Below are 21,831 nucleotides of genomic sequence, written 5' to 3'. Positions count from 1 at the left end.
CATAGTATCACATATAAATATTCCAACCTTTAACTACATTGGGAGTTGTGTCTTGCAGCTGAGAGCGAAGGCGAATATCACAGGGAAGAGCTTGAAGCAGACAAAGAAGATGCTGTCTCAGTCATATAAAGGATGTAGTCAAGCAACTCGAGCCAGAATCAATTATCTAAGAGTTATGAAGGGAGTTGTCATGTGATTTTGAGCGCTTTAACTGAATAACCTGTAGCATTGGAGCTAAATCTGCAGCCAAAACAGCGTGGCGTGCAGATCATGTGGATGTGTTGACTGTCAGAACACATGCTGAGATGATCTTGTGTATTGTGTATGAAATACCCAATGTGCATGCTTTTGCAAAATAGGCAAATATGAGATTAATAAGACTTCTGTTTTTTTCGATAAATAGGAGCAAAACTTGTACTGGGGCTGTTTAACCTTCTTTCTTTGTTCTATTACCTATTGCAGCCTGCATAAGATATCTTCATGGAGAGTTTGAGAATGGAACCAAGTATATTGGCCCCTTGAAAAAAATGGACCCTTCTGTTTAATGTTTAAATCACAACATAATGTAGGGATTATATAGGCAGGTAAGTGGGGTAAAAATGGAAATATCTACTGTTACAAATCAGATTTCACTCCTAAATGAGCTCCATCCCATCTCAACATGTCTCCACTTCGCGAACATAAACAAATAAGGAAATAAAAAGTATTTCATTTAACAACTATATTTCTATTCAGAAAATCTATTTTGTGCTTACTGGTAAAGTTAAGGAAAGATTTGCGGAGGAACATGCCAGCTGGGCATCTCACAAAAGACCCTGTTGTTGTTGTTGAGAAGATGAGCCACAATGCGTCTCTATTACTTTATCATTTCGGTGATGGACGCTTGTAACACAAGCTAACAAAAACATGGGCTCGTTTCATTGTTGAAACGCCTTAATGTCGACATTTCTTTTTCTTACCTCCACACTGAACGGCTGCTCCTCTCCGTTCACGGCACATAAAATCCACAGCAACAACTGCAAGCATAACGTCCCCATAAAGCAGCTATTAAGACATCTCCTACTGCGGAGTGTCGATACAACCATAGTGAACCCCGCTGGAGTGGCTGACTGTCCGCCTTCACTTTTATTCACAGTCCGTACAAAAAAACAAACACACAGACGGGAATAAATCCTAGACGTGTAGCAGCAACATTGCCGATGTCTCTGTCTGTCTCTCTCTCTCTCTTTCTCTATCTTTGCCGAGCTGGAAAAAGCCAAGGAAGGTGAAAGCGAGGGGGGAAAACTGGAGAAAGAGCGGATTCGTCGAGCGTTTTTTTTTTTTTTTTTTTTTTTTTTGGCCGCAGGTTTCAGGAGGAGGAGGAGGTTATCCCCGGGGAAAGAGTCGCTGTAAGCGCCTGTCAGCAGCCTCCCGGTCCAGCAGTCCCCGGGTCAGTCCTCCGGTGCAACGACCGTTGTTCCAAGCGGACGCGACCAGCCCGTTCTCTGTGGCCGCGCGGCATAGCTGCCCGTTTTCAATCGTTTTTCCCACCGAAGGCGCATGCGCAAACTGGCACGAGCATCCTCCTCCCGCCTCTCTCCTCCCTTTCCCAGCTTCATCCACATTTTCTGATACAGTCCTCATTTTAGCAGCTTTGTACGAGATAAACTGGCGGATCGATGTTTAATTTATATTTTTTTTACGTCTTACTATACCGAATATTAGTATACCGAATATTAAAAATATTCGGTATGGTATAAAAATAAAATATATAGAAAAATGTTTAAATGATAAAACACAGAAGAATTTCATGATAATTTAAGCTATAAAAAAGTTAAATTGCATCTTTATGTCGACTTCATTATTAATAATAAAATTAATTAGATAAATTTAAAAAACAGCAACATTCTAATTTGCTTCAAAAATAAAGTAAAATAATAAGTAGTAACGATAATAATCTGTTCAGTGCCAGTAGAGGGCAATGACAGGCCCAGTCCTCCATTCACATAATCACAGTCCTCAGTATGAGTAAGTAACCATTCTCAGAAGTCTTTTCTGTGTGACAGAGTTGCTTCCAGGAAAAAAATGATAATGCCACGTGGACTGCCACCAGTCTTACTGTACCTAAAATTATCTGTTCAAGCCTTTAAAGGAACTCATATGGCAACTTTTCATATGAATATTGTAGATAGTATTGTTGTAATGACCCACAAAATGACTCTTTTCACCCCTGTAATACTCAAGGAATGTCAAATGGATATGCCTGTCTTTAGTTTCCCCAGATAAAAAGAAGGGTGTGATCTAATGAGGCGGATCAATGATGTTCACTTAGACTAACACCGAGGGATGAGGTTGTAGTGAATGTGTGTCATTGTGTGTCAGAGCTAAGTTAGGTGAGCTGCCTCATTAGCCCTCTGATGTGGTTTCAGTTTGCATTCACTCATACACACGCCTTGCTATCTTCCTCTAGGGCAGTGGTTCCCACTTTCTCTGCAGGCCCCCCTTTTCATCGACAGCCATAATGTCAAGCCCCCACCCCATCCCCAAGTAGCATTGTAACTTATTTAGCATAATACTGTCAAATGCTATTATTCTGCAACATACAACCATCTATATTCATTGACCATTATTTGTTCAAGCCTAGGGCAAGATTCCTCATCATATTTTTTATTTTATTTATTTTGGCAGCTGAAATCTTTGCTATTGATTCATCATCTTTTGCCCATTGATACTTTCACAAATTTGTAAATGTTTTGCTAGCTGTGTAAAAACTCTAAGTTTTATTTAGCCTTTCTAGTGGCGACTAGTGGAAGACATGACAAGACCGAAACAGGACTGATTGGTATGTGATACAAAAACAATTGGTTGAGATTTTAAAAGAATTTAAAATATGAAAGGGGGTCAACTGAAATTGCAATAAATACACAATCCCAACTGTTTCACCCATCCACTCACAAAGATGTTATAGACTTCCAAGCTTTTTGCTTTCATCTGCTTGTCTGTGTAGAAGCCCATCTGGAGATAGTTCAGGATAGGAAAATGAACTATCTCCAGGTGTCTCTCCAATTTAAAGCTTAACTCTATCTTGAATACCATATAAGAATCTATGTCTGCAAATTTAAAAATACCCCGGAGTCTCCTGCACATTTGCTATATGTTTGCTATTTGCTATATCTACTTCATGTCAGAAGTGCACGAGTCTGCAAAAGATTATGTGTTTGAATCTTTGTACTGCCAAATACATGGATAGGATTTGTCAATTAAAACCCTCTTGCAGAAGGAAACAAAGATCTTTAAATCCAGATATCTATAGGAAACCTTAGGATAGACCCAGGAATCACTGAAGAGATTTTATCCCTCAAATGACTTGGGAATGACTTTTGTCTGGAAGAGCTGGAGGATGTGTCTAGAGCTGGAAGTCTGGGGATCTCTACTTAGACTGTTGCCCCTGTGATTTGGTCAAATACAAAAAGCAAAACATGGATAAAATGATGGAATCTGGATGCTTCATTCAGCTCACCCAAATCACTGTGGGGAAAAAAGGAATATCAGTTGAAGAACATGTCAAGTGAATCTAAACACACTCTTCTAAAAAGATGTACAACAGACTCAACATTAGTTAATTTACCCTAAAATAGCTGAGTCCCTATTTATAACTGAGGTCAATAAGAGAAGACAGAGATGGTTGATATACCTCATTAGTGTCCTCAGTAGAGCATACATTAATGTGACAAGCTTTAATTTTCTTACTGTGGAGTTGAATCAGGTGATGATAATGTTCTCTTGTCACTCAGAGTAGTAAGTGCTAATGTGAAGAAGCGTTTCCTGCATAATAACTAAAAGTCTTTCCATATTCAACAAGAACAGAACAGAAATCCCTCAGGAATGTGAGAAAAAAAAATGTTTTTTTTCCCCTCACACCCTGGTTTGGGAATTCTAGCAGCTTCTTCTGGAAACATCGTCTGAACAGAACTTTTCTCTTGTGTGATGTCTAACAGCTGTTCTGTGATTGGTCAGAAAACTGATGTGGGTATGGTAAGAATGCAGAGAAGCAGGAAATGGCGAGAAAGTTGTCATTTCCAGGTGGTTACAAGACTGTTTTTAAGCACAATTTTAGCATCAAAAGAAGTAAACTCACTTTAACCCACTGAAGCTACAATATGGGGCCTTACAGCCGAGCAGCAGTTCATATCAGACATTACTGTGATATTCTAAGTTAGCATAATATGCTAATGTAGTTAGTGATAGTGCAATAAATTGTTTACCCCAAGCATGAATGCTACAAACAGTGGTAAAAAAAAAGCCACCCCCAAGAAGACAGTCCACAAGTGACATACTTTCTGCTAAAAGGATTAGCATGCTCCTGTTAGCCTGACTCATTACGTAACTTTCCAACCTTAAAACTTTGCGTTCCAGACTTGTTTAATGGCACAGTCACATTTGTTATGTGCATTTTTGGAGCAGTCACTTTCCAGCTGTGTCCTGAGGCTGAGAAACTGCACTTTACAATTTTTTCATCCACGATGCCGCATGACATTGCAGTCGAGTTTATCTTTGCACCTACATCCCACACTATAGCAAATGGATATAAACACATCAGTTTTAAAGGTGCACTATGACTGATTCAGCAAAGAAACAAAAGAAAACATTATCAGAGGAAGAGATAAGACAAGAGTCAAGATAATACTGTATTTAACCGGCTAGAGACAGCTCACGGTACAGGTAGAATGAAAGCTGGATGCCGAATTACCTGTCAATAGTGCTATTGGTATTTAAAATGTTATGTTAGCATGCTGCTGTTAACCTGTTATTCAAATAACAAAACAACAACAAAGACACTTAAGTAACAAAGAAGTTACATTAGCATGTAGCTTCTTTGTTACATAAAAAAGGCATGTTAGCATGCAGCTATTAGCCTGACACTTAAATCCATTAACCCAGGGTCCACTGCAATGTAGTGGCTCTTGTAAATCCTGGAATGAAAAGGTTTTGTTTTCCTGTTCCATTTCAAAATGCATAATTAATTAAAATCATAATCAAAGACAATTTCCCTGAATGAAGGTACAGAGAGAATTAATTTTGCATTAACAGGGATAATGGATGTTATTTTAAGGCCCTATCACCCCGCTTAAAATGGTTTAGTCCACAACCGCACTCATCTGTTGTTGTTGAGGCAGCAGGGTTTTATTCATTTTTTAGAGAAAAGATGAGCAGCATCTGAGCTGACTAACAGTTTGAGCTAATATCAGCAGCAGCTGTCTGTATGCAGTGCGTCAAGATTCATTTAGGGACAACACAGATTGACTGATCAGAAATTCATCGAAATATTACCACAAATCATTTGATGTTACTGACTTCGCAATAAAAAACAGCTGCACTTTGTACTGATATTTTAGTCCTTTCTCAGTGGTCAATCCTGATATATTTGGTATGAATAGGATCCTTGTAATTTCAGGGTTGTGAGGATGCTACTGACATTGTGTTATCTGAAAACCTGAATGAGCCAGACCCCAAAGTCTGTAATGTTGATAACAAATGATCTGCCATCATTTTATAAATTAATAAAATAAACCAGGGGGATAATTTTCCTAATTTAACGTCACCATGAATTATGAATGAGTCAGTCTGATTATTATATCACCTGCTGTTGGTGCTTCTGAGTCAGTTTAATAATATCTAACCTGGAAAAAGGAAAAAAAGGGTTGTCTTATATTTATTACGGAATTACTTAATTCAGTGCATTAAAAATAAGGGACATTAATCAGAAAGCTGCCTAGCCTGCATGTTTTAGGACACAAAGTAGAATAAGTTCACAGTAAGACAGGAGGTACAATACAAAACATGACTCATCTGTTTGTTGGTGGATCCTAGCAAATGGTTTATTGCATAACAAGCATATATATTGAACCTATCAGTACCACTGCAACCTTGCAATTATCAGTATTAGCAAAGATTAACATCAAAAACTACATGGTCCTCAGTCTCAGACACAGCAGCAGCAGCAAGTTATTCAGTGTACAATCAGTAATCTGCAGCTGTTCAATCTAAATTGTCTCAGTAACACTAGCTGTGTTTCCATTACAGTTTTTTGCCAAATATTTCTAAAATTTTGACAAAGTGCAATTGCAATTTGCAGGTGTTTCCATTGAATGATGTTGAGCGCACAAGCTGGTATTCTCATAAAATCTCGTCCTGCGAGACTCCACTTTGAGGAGGATGGACATTTCTAATTCTTTGTAAAACTCTGCATTTCACTGTTGCTTGTTATCAAAGTTGGCAGTTTTATTTTTTCTTTAATTATTTGTAGAATGATTTCCTTCTCCTCCTGCATCTGCTCACACCGTGCCATCTTTACTTGAAATGAACTGGTCACCTGACCACCTACGTCACATCATTACCAGTTTTTTATTGCAATATTAAGGTTTTGCCCAATTCTTGTGGTAATGGAAACCCAGCTACTTACATTAAGTTTTATTCTATTGTATGTTGTGCTATGAGTAGGCTAAGATAATCTTATATATATCTATCTTGTACATGTTCTGTCCTCCTTGTAGCACAGAGTGAGTTACAGAAGATGTAAGTGAAGAAATGGGAAGTGAAGGTTGCTCTGAAGGTAGTGAGGAGGTTGAGGAGAGGAAAGCTGAGGAACAGGAAGACAGTGAGAGGCTGAGCAATGCAGAAGAATGTCTGTCAGATGAAACAGGAAAATGGCTAGAGAAGACATTTTACCATTTAGAGGTTAAACTATGAACATAGTCTTATATCATGGGAAATGTATGTGTGAGAACTATTGATCAAGTCCACATAGGGGCCCACTAAGATGGTTTGTACATAGGACCCAGAATTTTGTGCTACGCACCTGCACTCAGGCAAAACTAGACTTTAAATAAGTTAATACAGCTGAAGTCTGTCATTCAAATGAAAGAAAATACTATATGCTACTGGTATAAAAATGTGGGGGATGGATGGAGGGAGGGGGGGATAGATGAATGTTAAAATTGTGCTTAAAAGTATTTTTGTTTTTTTTTTAACCTGTCCTGTCCAGCATTAAGACAGAGCAGAACGATGGTCTGGCTGTCATGTTGCGCAAAACAAGTGTTCTTTGTCAAGAAGAGCCTTTTTTTAAATAAGGGCTCTCCTTAAATCTTTAATTTTATTCTTTATAATAACATTTAAGATTCAAGGGGAGCCTCATATCCAAGCTACTTGGGGCAAAGACAAAGAAGAACTAATGTTGATCTTCCCAAAATGGCCAATTAGTTTCTTTTTTCAGGAAGTCAGAAATCAGCTCACAAAGACAGCAAGCAAGAGTTCCTCCATTACTATTACTCAATAGGCTGACTTACATATTCCTTAGTGAAACATTAATGTGATCCTTTAAAGTGGCTAATGATAGTTTGCCCTACATTCTCCATGTATTCATTAATTGAAAAGTTATTTGAATAATTATGTCTTCTTTCCTTCCTCGCTCCTTTTTGACTCATCTCTCACCCCATCCTCTTTCAATGATTTCCTATTTCACTCTATAATCCTGACCACCCTTTTATGAAAGGTTCTGGCCTTTTCCAACTTGTCATCCCACCAATGTCGAGCTTTGCCAGAATCCTCAAAGTCCCTCTTTGCAATCTTGCCTCCTAACTGCTGCCTCTGCTCCCAGTCAGACCTCCTGGATCTCCTGGCAGCATGGATCTAAACCCATGCTGCTAAGTCTGTCTTATTTTCTCTAGGAGCAAAAGATTAGCAGAAAAGATATGAAGAGCAGACATCAATCTGCTGTGGCACAGTGGTTCCTATATTAATCTGTCAGGTTAGTTATGCTTTACATTTGTTATAGACTAAATTTGCTTCATTTCTCCTTTGACTCATACTATGCCATTTCAGATATTGATCACTATACACCATGTATCCATCCCTCTATCCAAACAGCTTTGATAGCTTTGAAATTTTCTTTCACATAGGATTATCTAAAGTTTGGATTTCCATATATATTTAAGTTCAGTATTAGAATAGCTTGTTTAATTTTTCTGTACTTCTGCATCATCCCCCTACGTTTCAAAGAGAGTCTTCCAGTGTAGTTTTCACGTGTCTGCATTCCCACAGGAGAGGACATCAGAGACTCACTAAATGCTCACTGAACCTTTCATTGCCATTTTGAATTGTGGCTTGGCTCAGTCCTTTGGACCAAATGACACAGGAAATCGACACATCTGGGTCTCTGCCTCCGATCACTCGTCTATCTGTGATGTAATTGCACTTCCTTCCAAGAGGGTTTGACACAAAGCAGAGAGCTGATGTCTATTAATCCAGCCATGATGCCCTGCCATGTAAAGCCGGGAACTGGTTTGTTTAAACTTTGGTATCACAGACATGCAGTAGAAATGGGTTGGTTTGGTGTAAAAATAACCTGATTACAGCCCACACACTGCAATTACCAAGAAAGAATGGATATTTACATAACAAGCTTAGTTATGCAGTCAGATACACACCAGAAAGAAACAACATGGCTTCTAATGTGTATTAATAAATTGATATGTAGGTGACAAACATGTACAGGATGCTTGAAAAATCAGAAAAACAATTTTCAGCAGCTCCTGCTGCAACAGAGAATAGAAACAGATGCATGAACAAGATAAAGCTGTCCAGTTCGCAGGGTGTTCAGTTGATTGTAAATTGGTTGAGGACACATGGGGATGATAATGGATTTGTTGGCTTTGAAAGCCTGGCAGTCCCATCTCAGATAAAAGGATAACCCCCCCCCCCAAAAAAAAAAAAATCTTAAGGGACAAGAGATAGAAAAAAGACAACAGGAAAAAAGGGAGAAATATGCTCAAAAAGGGTCCTGGGCCAAGCTCTATCCAACCCATGGATTATCTAACATAATATGATGTTGCTATGTGAATATGTGGCAGCATTTTGGCATTGTTGCTAAAACAAGACACCACACTGTCATTATATGTACTGAAGTCTGAGTTCTTCTTTTCTATGGAAGCTGAGTCAGACAACATTACATATGTTATAAATCCCTACAGAGCGGCCATGCTTCTAGAGTTTCCTCCTATGAATAAGACATGTTCGGTGACTAAAAAGTCCACCAGAAAAGTGTTTGGCTTTACCTAAAAGAACAGTCAATATGGTAAAGGTTTCCAAGTTAAGTCTTGGTTTGGATTCTGTTTGGTTCTGCATGGATTCCATTGGGTCTCCAAACACATGCCTGTAGGTTTAGCTGTGATTCTAATTTTAATGTGATTGTGTATTGTTGCCTGCCTCTTCTTACTAGTTACACCAATTCCATTCATCCACCTCTCCATTGTCCATACCCGCTTTCTCAAATTAACTGATTAATCTTGGTCCTTGCTCAATTATGGATCTCAGGTGGCTTCCAGTTCTAACTGTAGGTTTGAGAGGTTTGGGAAAGATTAAGATTAATGTCAAGTTTCATTTTATGGTCATGCTTTGAACCAGATTTGACACACTTTTTCCATTAGAACTGCCTTAATTAAACAAGGTCAGAGATTGTGCTCCATATTGACATGACAGAATCACACGGCTGCACATCCATGTTGAGAATCTCCCGCTCCACCACATCCCAAAGCTGTTCTATTGGATAGAGATCTGGTAACTGTGGAGGCCATTGGAGTGCAGTGAACTCATTGTCATGTTCAAGAAAGCAGTCGATGATGTGAGCTTTGTGACATGGTGCATTATCCTGCTGGAAACAGGAGATGCTACACTATGGTCATAAAGGGATGGACATGGTCAGTAACAATACTCAGGTAGGCTGTGGTGGTTAAACCAGGCCACGTTTGCACAAAGGGACCCAAAGTGGCACAATATTACACCACCAGCAGCCTGAACAGTTTATCCAAGTCAGGGTGGATTCATGTTTTCATGTAGTTTCCACCTAATTCTGAGCCTATCATCTGAATGTGGAGCTGAAATGGAGACTCATCAGACCAGCAACGTTTTTCCATCTTCTATTGTCCAGTTTTGGTGAGTCTGTGTGAATTGTAGCCTCAGTTTCCTGTTCTTAGCTGACAGGAGTTGTACCTGGTGTGGTTTTCTGCAGCTGAAGCCCATCTGCTTCAAATCTGGATGTGTTGTGTGTTCAGAGATGCTATTCTGCATGTCTTGCTTGGAACCAGTGCTTATTTGACTTCCTGTTGCCAGTCTGTCCATTCTCCTCTGACCTCTGACATCAACGAGGTATTTTGGTCCAGACAACTGTAAACCCCAGAGATGGTTGTGTAAAAATCCCAGTAGATCAGCAGTTTCTGAAATACTCAGAACAACAGCCATGCCACTTTCTAAGTCACTTAAATCAATTTTCTTCTTCATTCTGATCTTCAGTTTAAACTTCAGAATGTCATCTTGACCATATCAGGAGAACTACATCACATGTTTGTAGTATTATCGGCATTAACATGTATACATTGACACTATCACAGCAGTGTAAGATGTACCACAATATTAAAAATGGCATGAAAAGCAATTCCTTTAAAGATCTGATAGGAATAGAAACTGTAGGCCTCAAAGGCAGGAGAACTGGAAAGTAAATCACCACATAGACACACAAACTCAACATGCAGACCCACTAATGGCCTCGGGGAGATTTTTCCCTCATGATTGGTTGTGGTTACAGCAGCTCCAAAACCCAGAGTTTCTGCTCTGCACCAACAATGTTTCCACCCTTCCTGTATGGGGTGAACTTTTGAACACTAGTACAGTGCAGCCACCCATTGGCCAAAAACCTGCAAGTGATCTTCACTGCAAAATCGGATATAGGTCAACTGGTGCTCCTGGCAATCATCCTCTCCCCCTGGTTCAGAGTTGCCAACGTTCTCTTTTTAAAACTTTTACTTGTGGAAATTTAGCAGAGTGATGCCACAACAAAGCCATTATAACTTTAGTGGGAAGAATTTGAAGTTGGAGTTAAAAAAAAAAAAAAAAAGAACAAAAAAAGCAAGGTCTATTTCCTGTTTTTCGCATTTAATGGTATGATATTAAAACATACTTTATGTCCATACAGGGCACATCATCTAAGGTTCTGCAAAGACTAGAAAAAAGTCAGGCATGTAAACTTGTAACTCAATGAGCTATTTTCACAACTTTATGGACTTGTATATCAGAGTGACAAAGTCCTGACCTCTGGCAGGAAGAGAAACTTATTTATGATGAGTTCTAGAGAGGTCTTGGGCAGAAGAGTGTAAATTTAAAAAACTCAGAAGCACGTCTATGGCCTTTCCAGACAATTCATTGCCAGAGAATCAGAAACTCTACAGTTTTTCTTCTTTGAAACAAAGAATGAGTTGCTATCTGTGAGTCATGCAGATTGGTGAGACTTCAGCAGCTACTCAATCAGGGTTTTTGTACAATACCAAACATGTTTTAGTCAAATTCTCATGAATCAGTGCTTGAACACTTCCTCTCAATATTGAGAGATTCGAGTGACTGAAATATGTTTCCTTATTTGGCCATTTGAGCCTTGGTTCTTGATACCTGGTGAATCCTAGCTTGTAGGGTGTAACAATACATCGATATGGATCAATTATTTGATTCAAACATGTGGAATGTTTTCCATTTTCTTTGTTTAAGGAAAAATCCAATCGGTGTGGTGTGTAACTTTGATCAAATCAAACTGTACTACCTTGGTTAGTATCTAAGTTATGATGCAAGTCTGTGACTCCCTCTGCTGTGTTGTGCAAGTTCATACTTCTCATGAACTAGTTCAAAGTTCAGTTCCCACAGGTTAAAATGAATAGTTCATGTTCATAGTTCACCATTTCAATTTTAAAACTACTTCAAACGTCAGTTCATTTAATTATTTTAGATTAGAAGTGAGAGTGGACGACCAGACTTGAGAAAGAAAAGAAATAAAAGTGTTGCGTCTTGTAATTAAATCAGTTATACTAAACCTTAAACTCTACCACGCAAAAATGTACAACAGATGTGTGGAGAAAGGAAAAAAAAAAACAACCTTTTACAGTGTAACAGCAGGTCAGCTATTTTTAGTTTATCTCTTTCCTAAATATTAAAGCAAAATTTAGAAATACATTCATATCAATATATCTTCTCGCACAGCAACCCCACGTCTTTTCATATTAGATGTTACGTTCTGACTTGTTTTTTAAGTACAGGTGGACATAATGTGCACCGAAATGATTCTCTTCACCAGCGTTGCCGGTTTGTTAAGCTGCACAGTGCATTGTGGGTAATGTTGTGTGAAGTATGTGTAGCACTGGGAAAATGTAGGTAGAGACTGTTGCGGGGCCTCACATGACCTGAACAAGTTCACGTTTAAGTTCTTTGTTTGCATTTGTTTTGTTTAGTTCAATGTTCACAAAAAAACTAAAGAACAGAAAGTGAATGAATGTTCACGCTACTCCAAATGAACTGGACTATCCATCTAAAGCGGACCAAACAGCGACAGGGTGAATGTGACCCTGTTTTATTAATGTTTCCTTTAAAGGGGGCAAAATGTATCAGTATCTGTATCAAAATGGATGAATAAGTATCATAAACTAGTAGTATTGTATTGAAAGAAAAAAAAGTTGGTACAACTAATTCTTTTTTTTTTTTTTTTTTTTTTTTTTTTTAACCTGTCTTGTCCAGCATCATTGCAAACAGAATGATTGTCTGGCTGCCGTCTGGTGCTGGGCAATTTTACTCTATCAAGCAGGGATTTATACTACATGTATAAAGTCCCTCTTGATGACATGAAAAACTTTATTAAATCAGACTCTTAATGCTGGACTCGACCGGAGGGGACAGAGAGAGAGAGAGAGAAAAGAAAGTAGAGAGAAGAGGGAGGGGAGAGAGAGGGACAGAAAGGGTGTGGGGAGTGCGGGTGGGGACTTGAAACATCATACAGAAGACCATGTAATCCATACTACTTACAACATATATAGCTAAGATCATCCTAGCCAGTAGGTCCTTACACAACTAGTTGATAATAGTAACAATAATAATAATAAGAGTAAGAGTAATAATAATAATGAGAACAGAAATAATAAAAAAAAGAAAAAAAATATGATAATAGATATAAGTGAAACTGCTGTATTCAACAACACGCGCAGAGAAACCTGTGTGGATGTGTTGGAGAACTCGGCCACACGGCGACGCAAAGACTGTGTGGAGACGTTCAGGAAGGAGTGACCATGCAGAGTGATCATGCAGATGCCACCTCACTTGAACAGAGGCCAGAGTCAGGCCAGCGGTCCCGAGACCCAGGCCACCAGCCCCCCCGCAGGCAACAGATCCCGACCGGTCCACAGAGACGACCACTCGCCCACCCAGGAAGGCAGCAGCAGGAGACCCCAGCAGTCCCCGACACAGGGCACCGGCCCAGCAGGCCGAGGCCAGCAGTCCCGACCCCCGGGCACCGGCCCCAGGGACAGACAGGGAGCGCCCCCCCCCCCCCCCCCCCCCCCCCCCCACAGGCCGAGGGCCAGCACGCCACCCGGGGGGACCCGGCCCGCCCAGACGGCCACCACCAGAGGCCAGCCCCACACCCCAGCGCCCAGCCGCACACCCCGAGAACCAGTCCTGCCCCCCCCCAGACCAACACACACACACACAAACACACACACTCTCCTTCCACTCCTCCATTCATCCTCCCACGCATACACCATTCAACCCTCACATACTCTGTCCTCCCACACACACACACCATCCTTCCACCATCCATCCTTCCACACACACACCATCCTTCCTCCCACACACTCACCATCCTTCCACCATACACTCTCCCACACCTACCCCATCCTCCCACACACACATCATCCCTCCACCACTCATCCTCCCACACATACACCATCCTCCCTCTCATACACCATTCATCCACCTTCACACCTCTCTCACACACACACACACACTATCCTTCCACTACCCATCCTCCCACACATACATCATTCTCCTACACATACACCGTCCTCCCTCTCCTACACCAAACATCCACCTTCACGTACCCCATCCTCCCACACACACACACCACCCCTCCATCACCCACTCTCCCAAACATACACCACTCCCCCACACACACACCATCCTCCCTCCCATACACCATCCATCTTCCCGCACACACACCATCCTTCCACCATCCATCCTCCCACACACTCCCCCATCCCTGCACCATACATTCTCCCACACATACCCCATCCTCCCACACATACATCATCCCTCCACCATTCATCCTCCCACAATCACACCACCCCCCCTCCCACACACCACGCATCCACCTCCACACACCCCACCCTCCCACACACCATCCCTTCACCACCCATCCCCCCACACCCACACCACTCTCCCACCCACACACCCCCCCCCCCAACACACACACACACAAACACCATCCCCCCACCACCATCCTCCCGCCACCCCACGCCGCGGGGGACAGCCCCAGCCAGGAGGCGAGGAGACACGAGCCAGGCCCCCACCCCCCCACCCCGCCCCCGCCCCCCACTCCCCACCCCCAAAACAGCACCTTCCAGCCAAAACCCCCCGGGACAGCCCGCCTACGCCCCGGGCCAACGCGACATGCCACCCGGCCCGCCCCGCCCCCGGGCCATCCATGGAGACAGGGGCGCTTGAAGACCCCATCCCCCCTCCCTCCCCCACTAGTGATGGAATATATTATGTGCTGTTTGCAATTAAAAAAAGAGGGTTAAAATTGGGGGGCAGTAACTGCATTGAGGAGGGGGCGGGGCCACCTGAGCAGTCCCACCCACCTGACCTCGCATGTTCCACCCCCCAAAACGTGTTTGTATGTTGCAAATGTTATTTGTGCTCAGTGACTAAGTGGAATTAAAAGCTGGGAGGCATGCTGCCGCTCGGCGAAGCAACGGGGCCACTATGATGACCCCCCTGCCCCGCCCAGCGCAACAAGCACACCTCCCACAGCCCTACCTGTGTATGTAGTGAAGAGTGGGGGAGGGGAGGGGTCAGGAGATGTAGGTCCAGAGGGGAGTAAGCCTCCCCCCTGGAAGACGACCCGCCAGTGGCTTAGGGCGCCCCCATCCCCCGCCGGCCCCAAAGGGCGTCACAGGCCCGGAGCAGGCACCCCAACCCAGGCACGCCACGAACCCCCCCCAGGGGCCAGCCACCAGCCCAAGGGGCCACTTTCCTCTTTCTGAGTGGGAGGGGGGCGAGGCAAAGGAAGGGAACCCCAGGCCCACACCCCCAACACCCGGCCAGGGCGCCCCCCAGAGGACACGTCCTAACCCCCTGCAAACGCACACACACTCTTTTTTTTTTTTTTTTTTTCCCCCAGCCACTCACACACCCTTTCACACACCTCTATACACCAACACCTCAATACGTGCACATACCTCCACACACACACTTCACGCACATACCTATAAACACACACACCGGTGCCCACATACACACACACTCTCATACCCCTCCATACACATACACCACTACACACGCACTCACATACATACCCGCATATACACACAAGCACCTCCATACATACTCACGCCTCCACCCACTCCTTCACTCCTCCACACACACCTAAACCTCCACGTGCACACACTCATATATACACACCTTCACACACACCCACACACACATCCCACATAGACCTCCACACACACACCCGCACACCACTCACACACACATACACGCACACACCTAGACCTTCATACACACCCACACACACATACAGCACACACATCCCTCTACACCCACCCACACACCAGCATACCTACGGACACACACCCACCTATATACAAACACACCCCCACCCAGGTTCCGGGGCTGCGACCAAGCACCAGGGCACGGACCAACCCCCGGCACGGCACATCCGGACGGGCCCAGCCCCCCCCAGCAGCGGCAGACCCCCCACCCCCCAGGAGAGGGGGGAGACCCGACACCCCAGAGCCCGGGGCCCCCACCCGGCCCACCCCGGGCCCGACCGGCCACCCGGCCAGGGGCCGACGGACACCGACCCAGGCACCCCGGCAGCAACCCCCCACCGCCACGAGGCAGCCCCACCCCGGGGCCCACCCAATGCCGCCCGCCCAGACCGGAACCCCCAGCCGACCCAGCAGCGGAGCAGCCGAGATCCCCACCCAGGAGACAACCGGAGACCCGAAGCCACCAGGGACCCCCCACCCATATCCACCCCCATCCAAGCGAAGCCGCAATCCTCCACCTACATTAGGTGATGTAGCCAGTCACAGGGGACCAGAGGGAATGAAAGTCATCTGATTGGTTCCTGGAGGAGGCAGACATTGTCTCAATGCTGATGTGATCTAACAGGAGATTTCTAAACTGCTGGATAGACAAATTATTCTTATCTTTCCAGTTCACAAGAATAGTTTTCTTTGCGATGCATAAGACTGCGAGGACCAAGTTTATGGAGTGTATTCCTATGTTAGTGTCACCCAGGTCGCCCAGTAGGCAAAGTGTGGGGTTTGCAGAAAAACTGGTTTTAAACCATTTTGAGAGATCTTCACACACCTTAATCCAGAACCTTTGGACAGGTGTGCAGGACCACAGCGCATGGATGTAGCTATCAGAAGTGTTCTCAGAGCAGTGTGGGCAGATATCTGATGGTGAAAGGCCCATCCTGAACATCCTGTGTCCTGTATAATGAGTTCTATGGAGAATTTTGAATTGTATTAGTTGTATATTTGAATTCTGAGTCATTTTAAACGTGTTTAAACATATTTGTGACCATCTTTTCTGATCAAAGTTATTAGATAAATCATCTTCCCATTTTGAAGTTGGGAGAGATATCCTGTCTTCTAGCTTTGCAAGTAATCTATATATTTTTGATAATAATTTTGGAGTATTAAGATTCAAGAATTCTGCTATTCTGACAGGAAGCTGCAAGTCTAACTGTACAGGGGTATACTTCTTACATATAATTGATTTTAGTTGGTGGTACTCTAAGAATTTATTGCTGTTGATTCCAAACTGTGAGACAATTGTGTTGAAAGATACAAAGTTTCCATTTTCTATTATCTGTCCTAACTGTTGTATTCCTTTAGTCTTCCATTGAGTGAAGTTTATCATCTTTTTGTTCTGCAGGATGTCAGGGTTGTTCCAGATGGGTGTAAGTCTACATGGAAAGAGGGAAGATCTGGTTATCTTACAGAATTCCCACCAAGCCATTAAGGAAAAACGGATGTTAAGGCTTTTAAAGCACTTATATGGTTTAATGGTTGAGCTGATGAACGGCAGGTCAGAGATGACTAAGTCCTCACACAAAGCCTGCTCCCCATCTAGCCACGGCTCATCCAGATAACTGGGTTTGAGCCGCTTTGAGATGTACTGCAGCCTGTTAGCTATAAAGTAGTGATTAAAGTTTGGTAGATCCAGTCCTACTCTATCTTTAGTCTGCTGTAAGGTTTTAAGACTGATACGTGACGGCTTGTTTTTCCAAAGAAACTTGGATATGAAAGAGTCCAGAGATTTAAACCAACTGGTGGAGGGTTTAGTGGGTATCATTGAAAATAAATAATTAACTTTAGGTAGAATCATCATCTTAATGGTGGCAACTCTCCCCATTAGTGAGATGGGTAAGCGCCTCCACCGTAAGAGATCATCTTCTATTGTTTTTAGTAGCTGAACATAGTTTAATTTTGTTAAATCTGATAATCTGGGGGAAATATTTATACCTAAATATCTAATGTTTCCTGTCTGTATTTTGATATTAGGGATGTTTTGTAGGTCACAGTTGATGGACATGGCTGTAGTCTTAGACCAGTTAATAGAATAATCAGATATTGATGAGAACTTATTAATAACTGTGATTGTCTCAGAGAGTGATGTTTGTGAGTTCTGAAGGAAGAGTAATACATCATCTGCATAAAGACTTATTTTATGTTCTATATTTTTGCCCTGGATTCCTTTAATTTCTATATTTTGTCTAATAGCAGCTGCTAACGGCTCTATGAAAATGGCAAAAAGTGAGGGGGAGAGTGGACAGCCCTGTCTGGTGCCTCTCTGTAAGCGGAAGCTTGGAGAAGTTTGATCGTTGGTTTTCACACATGCATTTGGGTTATTATATAATATTTTAATCCACTCTATGAAAGCAGATCCAAACCCAAATTTGTCTAGTGTTGCAAATAGAAACTTCCAGTTTACCCTGTCGAAGGCTTTTTCTGCATCTAGAGAAATGATTGTGGATTCTAGATTATGTAAAGTAGAGTAATCTATGAGGTTAATTAGTCTACGCGTGTTAGTAGATGAATGTCGACCTTTTATAAAACCTGTCTGGTCCGGATGTATTATAAGAGGGGTTATTTTTTCTATCCTTCTGGCAAGAGCTTTACTAATTATTTTCAGGTCTACATTTATTAAAGATATGGGACGGTAACTGGATGGAAGTGTGGGGTCTTTGCCTGGTTTTAGCAATAGTGTTATATTAGCTAAGTTCATATTTTGCGGTATTTTTTGTTTTTCCTGTATTTCTAACAACATATTATAAAATGTAGGAGCTAGCGTTGTCCAGAATTCCTTGTAAAATTCTGCTGAGTAACCATCTGGACCCGGGGCTTTATTGTTGGGCATATGTTGGAGAGCTTCGTGGAGTTCATCTACAGTAATAGGTGCATCTAAATTTATTTTATTTTCATTTTTTAGTTTTGGTAGATTAATGTTGTTTAAAAATTGTTCAATATGTTCATCTGTTGGATTAATCTGTGATTCATATAATGTTTTATAGAAGCTTCTAAACGTGTCATTTATCTTGTCTGGGTCATGGCTGATGTTTCCGTCTTGATCTTTAACAGAGGAGATTGTTGTTTTCTCCTTGTTTGTTTTTAGTTGATTTGCTAAAAACTTTCCAGATTTGTTACTATGTTCAAAGTTCTCCAAGCGAAGTCTTTGCACTAAAAACTGTGTTTTTTTATCTATAATTTCTTTAAGCTGCAATTTAGTTTTCCTTATATTATTCATTGTGTGCTCTTCGGGGGAAATGCGGTAAGCCTCCTCCAATGATTTAATCCTGAGTTCTAATTCTAAAACTCTTGCTGTTTCCTTCTTCTTCTTATGTGAGGAGAAGGAAATTATTTTCCCTCGCATTACTGCTTTTCCTGCTTCCCAAAGAAGACACGCTGAAGTTTCAGGCATGTCATTTTTTTCTATATAAATTGACCATTCTTTTTTAAAATAATCAATAAACTCAGGATCTTTCAATAAAGAGGTGTTAAATCTCCAGCTTTTACCAATCGGTTTATTATTTTTGATTCTCAGACTGAATGAAACTGGTGCGTGATCGCTGATGCTGATTGGATGTATCTGAGTCTCTGAAATGTCGCCCATTAGTGAGTTACTATTTAAAATATAATCTATTCTAGAGAAGGAGTGGTGAACTGAAGAGAAGAAGGTGTATTCTCTTAGTTTAGGATGGTGAGAGCGCCAAGCATCGCAAAGACCAAAATCCTTCATGTACTGTTTGATAGTTTCTGACGACTGCCAGACTCGATGACTGCCTGATGTGCTGCAGCGATCTTGTTCAGTCAAGACTACATTAAAATCACCAGCTAGCACTATTCTGTTATCTGAATAATTCTGGAGTGTAGCAAACAGGGAGTGGAAAAAGGAGGGATCATCTGCATTGGGGCCGTACACATTGGTAATACATAATTTGATATTACAAATAGATAATAAAGTTATCAGAAATCTGCCTTCCGGATCCACTACTGTGCTATCTATGTCAAAATTTAGTCTCTTATTAATAAGAGTAGCTACTCCTCTCTGCCTAGAATTATAACAAGCTGAGTAAACATGAGGAAACTGAACTGTTTGAAGAAGGTCTATGGTTGAGTTTGTTAAATGAGTCTCTTGTAGTAAGACAATGTCAGCCTGCAGCTCCTGTAATTTATTAAAGATCTTCAACCTCTTCTCACTGGAACCGGCTCCATGTACATTCCAACAGACGATTTTTAACATGGTTATTGTGAACGGTTTAATGCTTCATGCGTGTTACTGACGCGTGTGTCTTTGTGCGCCCCTTTTGCGTGTTCGCACGTGTTTGCATGCAGCCTGATTGCGCGCGTTTGTCCGTATGTTAAATGTCCGTATATGTAGTCTACCTTAATGCGTGTTCTCTCATACATAAAACGCGAGTGTTTATATGTATCATGTATGGTGCGGCTGTGCGTCCTGACGGTGTTCGACCGGCTGCATGCGCTGCTGATATTACGAGCTGGATTACAATTAACAGTGAAGACGTGAAATAGAAAGATAGTGAAAAGTGAACTAATTCTTAGTTGATGGATAAAGCGGTGGCTGTGCAGAGTGGCTTCTCCTTTGTCAAAAAGGTCATAGCAGCTTCATGGCAGTTCCCTTGGTCAGTGGTACCACGGATGGAGAACTAACTGAGAATGAAAGGGTACAAAGACTGGACCTCAAGAAGTTGGTGTCAGGACACTAGCAGGTGCCAGGCCCACCCGGCAAGACAGAATCTAACTTAATTTGTGATCTCAGCAAACACCAAATCATTATCCAATAAATTGATATAATATTGTTTAGTGACCTAACTTTTGATTTTAGCACGATTTACGCAGGGACAAGTTCAGGTGATTCTGCTACAAATGTTTATCTGATGAAGTGAAAGTGAATATCTCTGCATATGATCCCATGATCCAATTGCCCCAGAGCCTTTTCGCAACACCGGCTGTCAATGTTCACTCAAATGCTGTGTTTCAATAAAGTTAAAAAAAAAATGAATGTCAGATCAAATAATCCACTACCTTCAGAAAGCGAAAAAGGAATCCCACAACAGTAGAAAGACTTGGACAAAAATGAAGCTGGAGTTTTGTGTTGTTACATATCCATCTTCCTAGTGGCATTGTTATGAGGATTCACAGGGGCAGCATCCATTCCAGATGATCCAAAGAATCTGCAATCAAATGCTGATGCAAAGTACCTCATGGCACTTCCAGAGATACAGTGTCCGAGCTCCGAGAAGTTGTAGTTAGCTCAGTAAACAAGGAGTTGTTTCTCTTCTGGCTCAGAAATACTTTGAAGCGCTCCTGGAAGTTATTCTGAGGTCTGTAGAATCTTACATAACGTCAGCCTCATAGTATGATTGCCTAAGTCATATTTTGGCCAATTTGTGATATCTGCCTAATTCCACTCTCCTTACACTGCTGAGTCATTTTGCATCATTACCTATACAACCTTAAAGTATGATTTAGGCATTTATACGTTAAGGCTAATGATAAGAAACACCACAGTAAAGAACAGATAAAACATTCATATTATGTTAATGAATGAGCTTTAGATGTTCTGACTGGGATATTTTTGTGCCTTTAAACAGACAAACAGCTTAAGGCAGTAGTTTTATATTCACCATAAAAGCCCAGAGTGGTACCTTATTATTACCCATTTGCAGCAGCACATGCATGCTGTATAGGACAAAAGGAAATATAATTGAATAAATTACCGCCAACGATGCATTATTCATTGTTCAAGTCACTTTAGAAATGTTGTGGTAAAGAAGCACAAAATGCTCCAGCGTCTGCCAGCTAATCTATAATTTACCAGTAAGAGTCCAATGATATCTGCATCCTCTTCTTTCAATGTCTGGGTCAGTGTGTATGTGATGAAGAAAGAAAGGAAACTTACAAATATTGCGTGAGATGATCTTAAAAACCCACCCTCCTGTGTATGTTTTAACACATCCGACTGTAAGCTGCAGCTTGTTGCTGAATAAAACCGGAATGAATCAGGTTGGGCTTCCATAGCAGCGAAGTGAGCAATGCTCTCACAAATCTACTTTGAGAAATTATGATTGATTGCATTTTCCTAAAGCTGTTCTCACACCCGTCTTCTCTGAGAGCTAAATTGGTTCTTGGCTCTGAGCAAAGCACTGTGTCACACAGGAGCATTTTAAAG

General features: G+C 41.9%; 1 protein-coding gene across 2 annotated transcripts in view; it reads right to left on the bottom strand.

Annotated features, from left to right (window-relative positions):
* Positions 1-1,515, bottom strand: part of LOC121628792 (matrix metalloproteinase-16-like) — an 87,263-nt gene extending 85,748 nt beyond the window's left edge. For both annotated transcript variants that reach the window (XM_041968100.1, XM_041968102.1), the window contains exon 1: positions 960-1,515. In XM_041968100.1, the coding sequence (XP_041824034.1) occupies positions 960-1,085 (126 nt within the window). In that variant the 5' untranslated portion in view covers positions 1,086-1,515. The remainder of the gene's footprint in view (positions 1-959) is intronic.
* Between the last annotated feature and the right edge of the window lie 20,316 nt (positions 1,516-21,831).

Source organism: Melanotaenia boesemani, chromosome 18 (genome assembly GCF_017639745.1).
Source record: "Melanotaenia boesemani isolate fMelBoe1 chromosome 18, fMelBoe1.pri, whole genome shotgun sequence".
In the NCBI taxonomy this organism is placed as follows: Eukaryota; Metazoa; Chordata; class Actinopteri; order Atheriniformes; family Melanotaeniidae; genus Melanotaenia; species Melanotaenia boesemani.
Note: the sequence above shows the minus strand (reverse complement) of the source record. Positions and strands in the feature narration are given on the sequence as shown.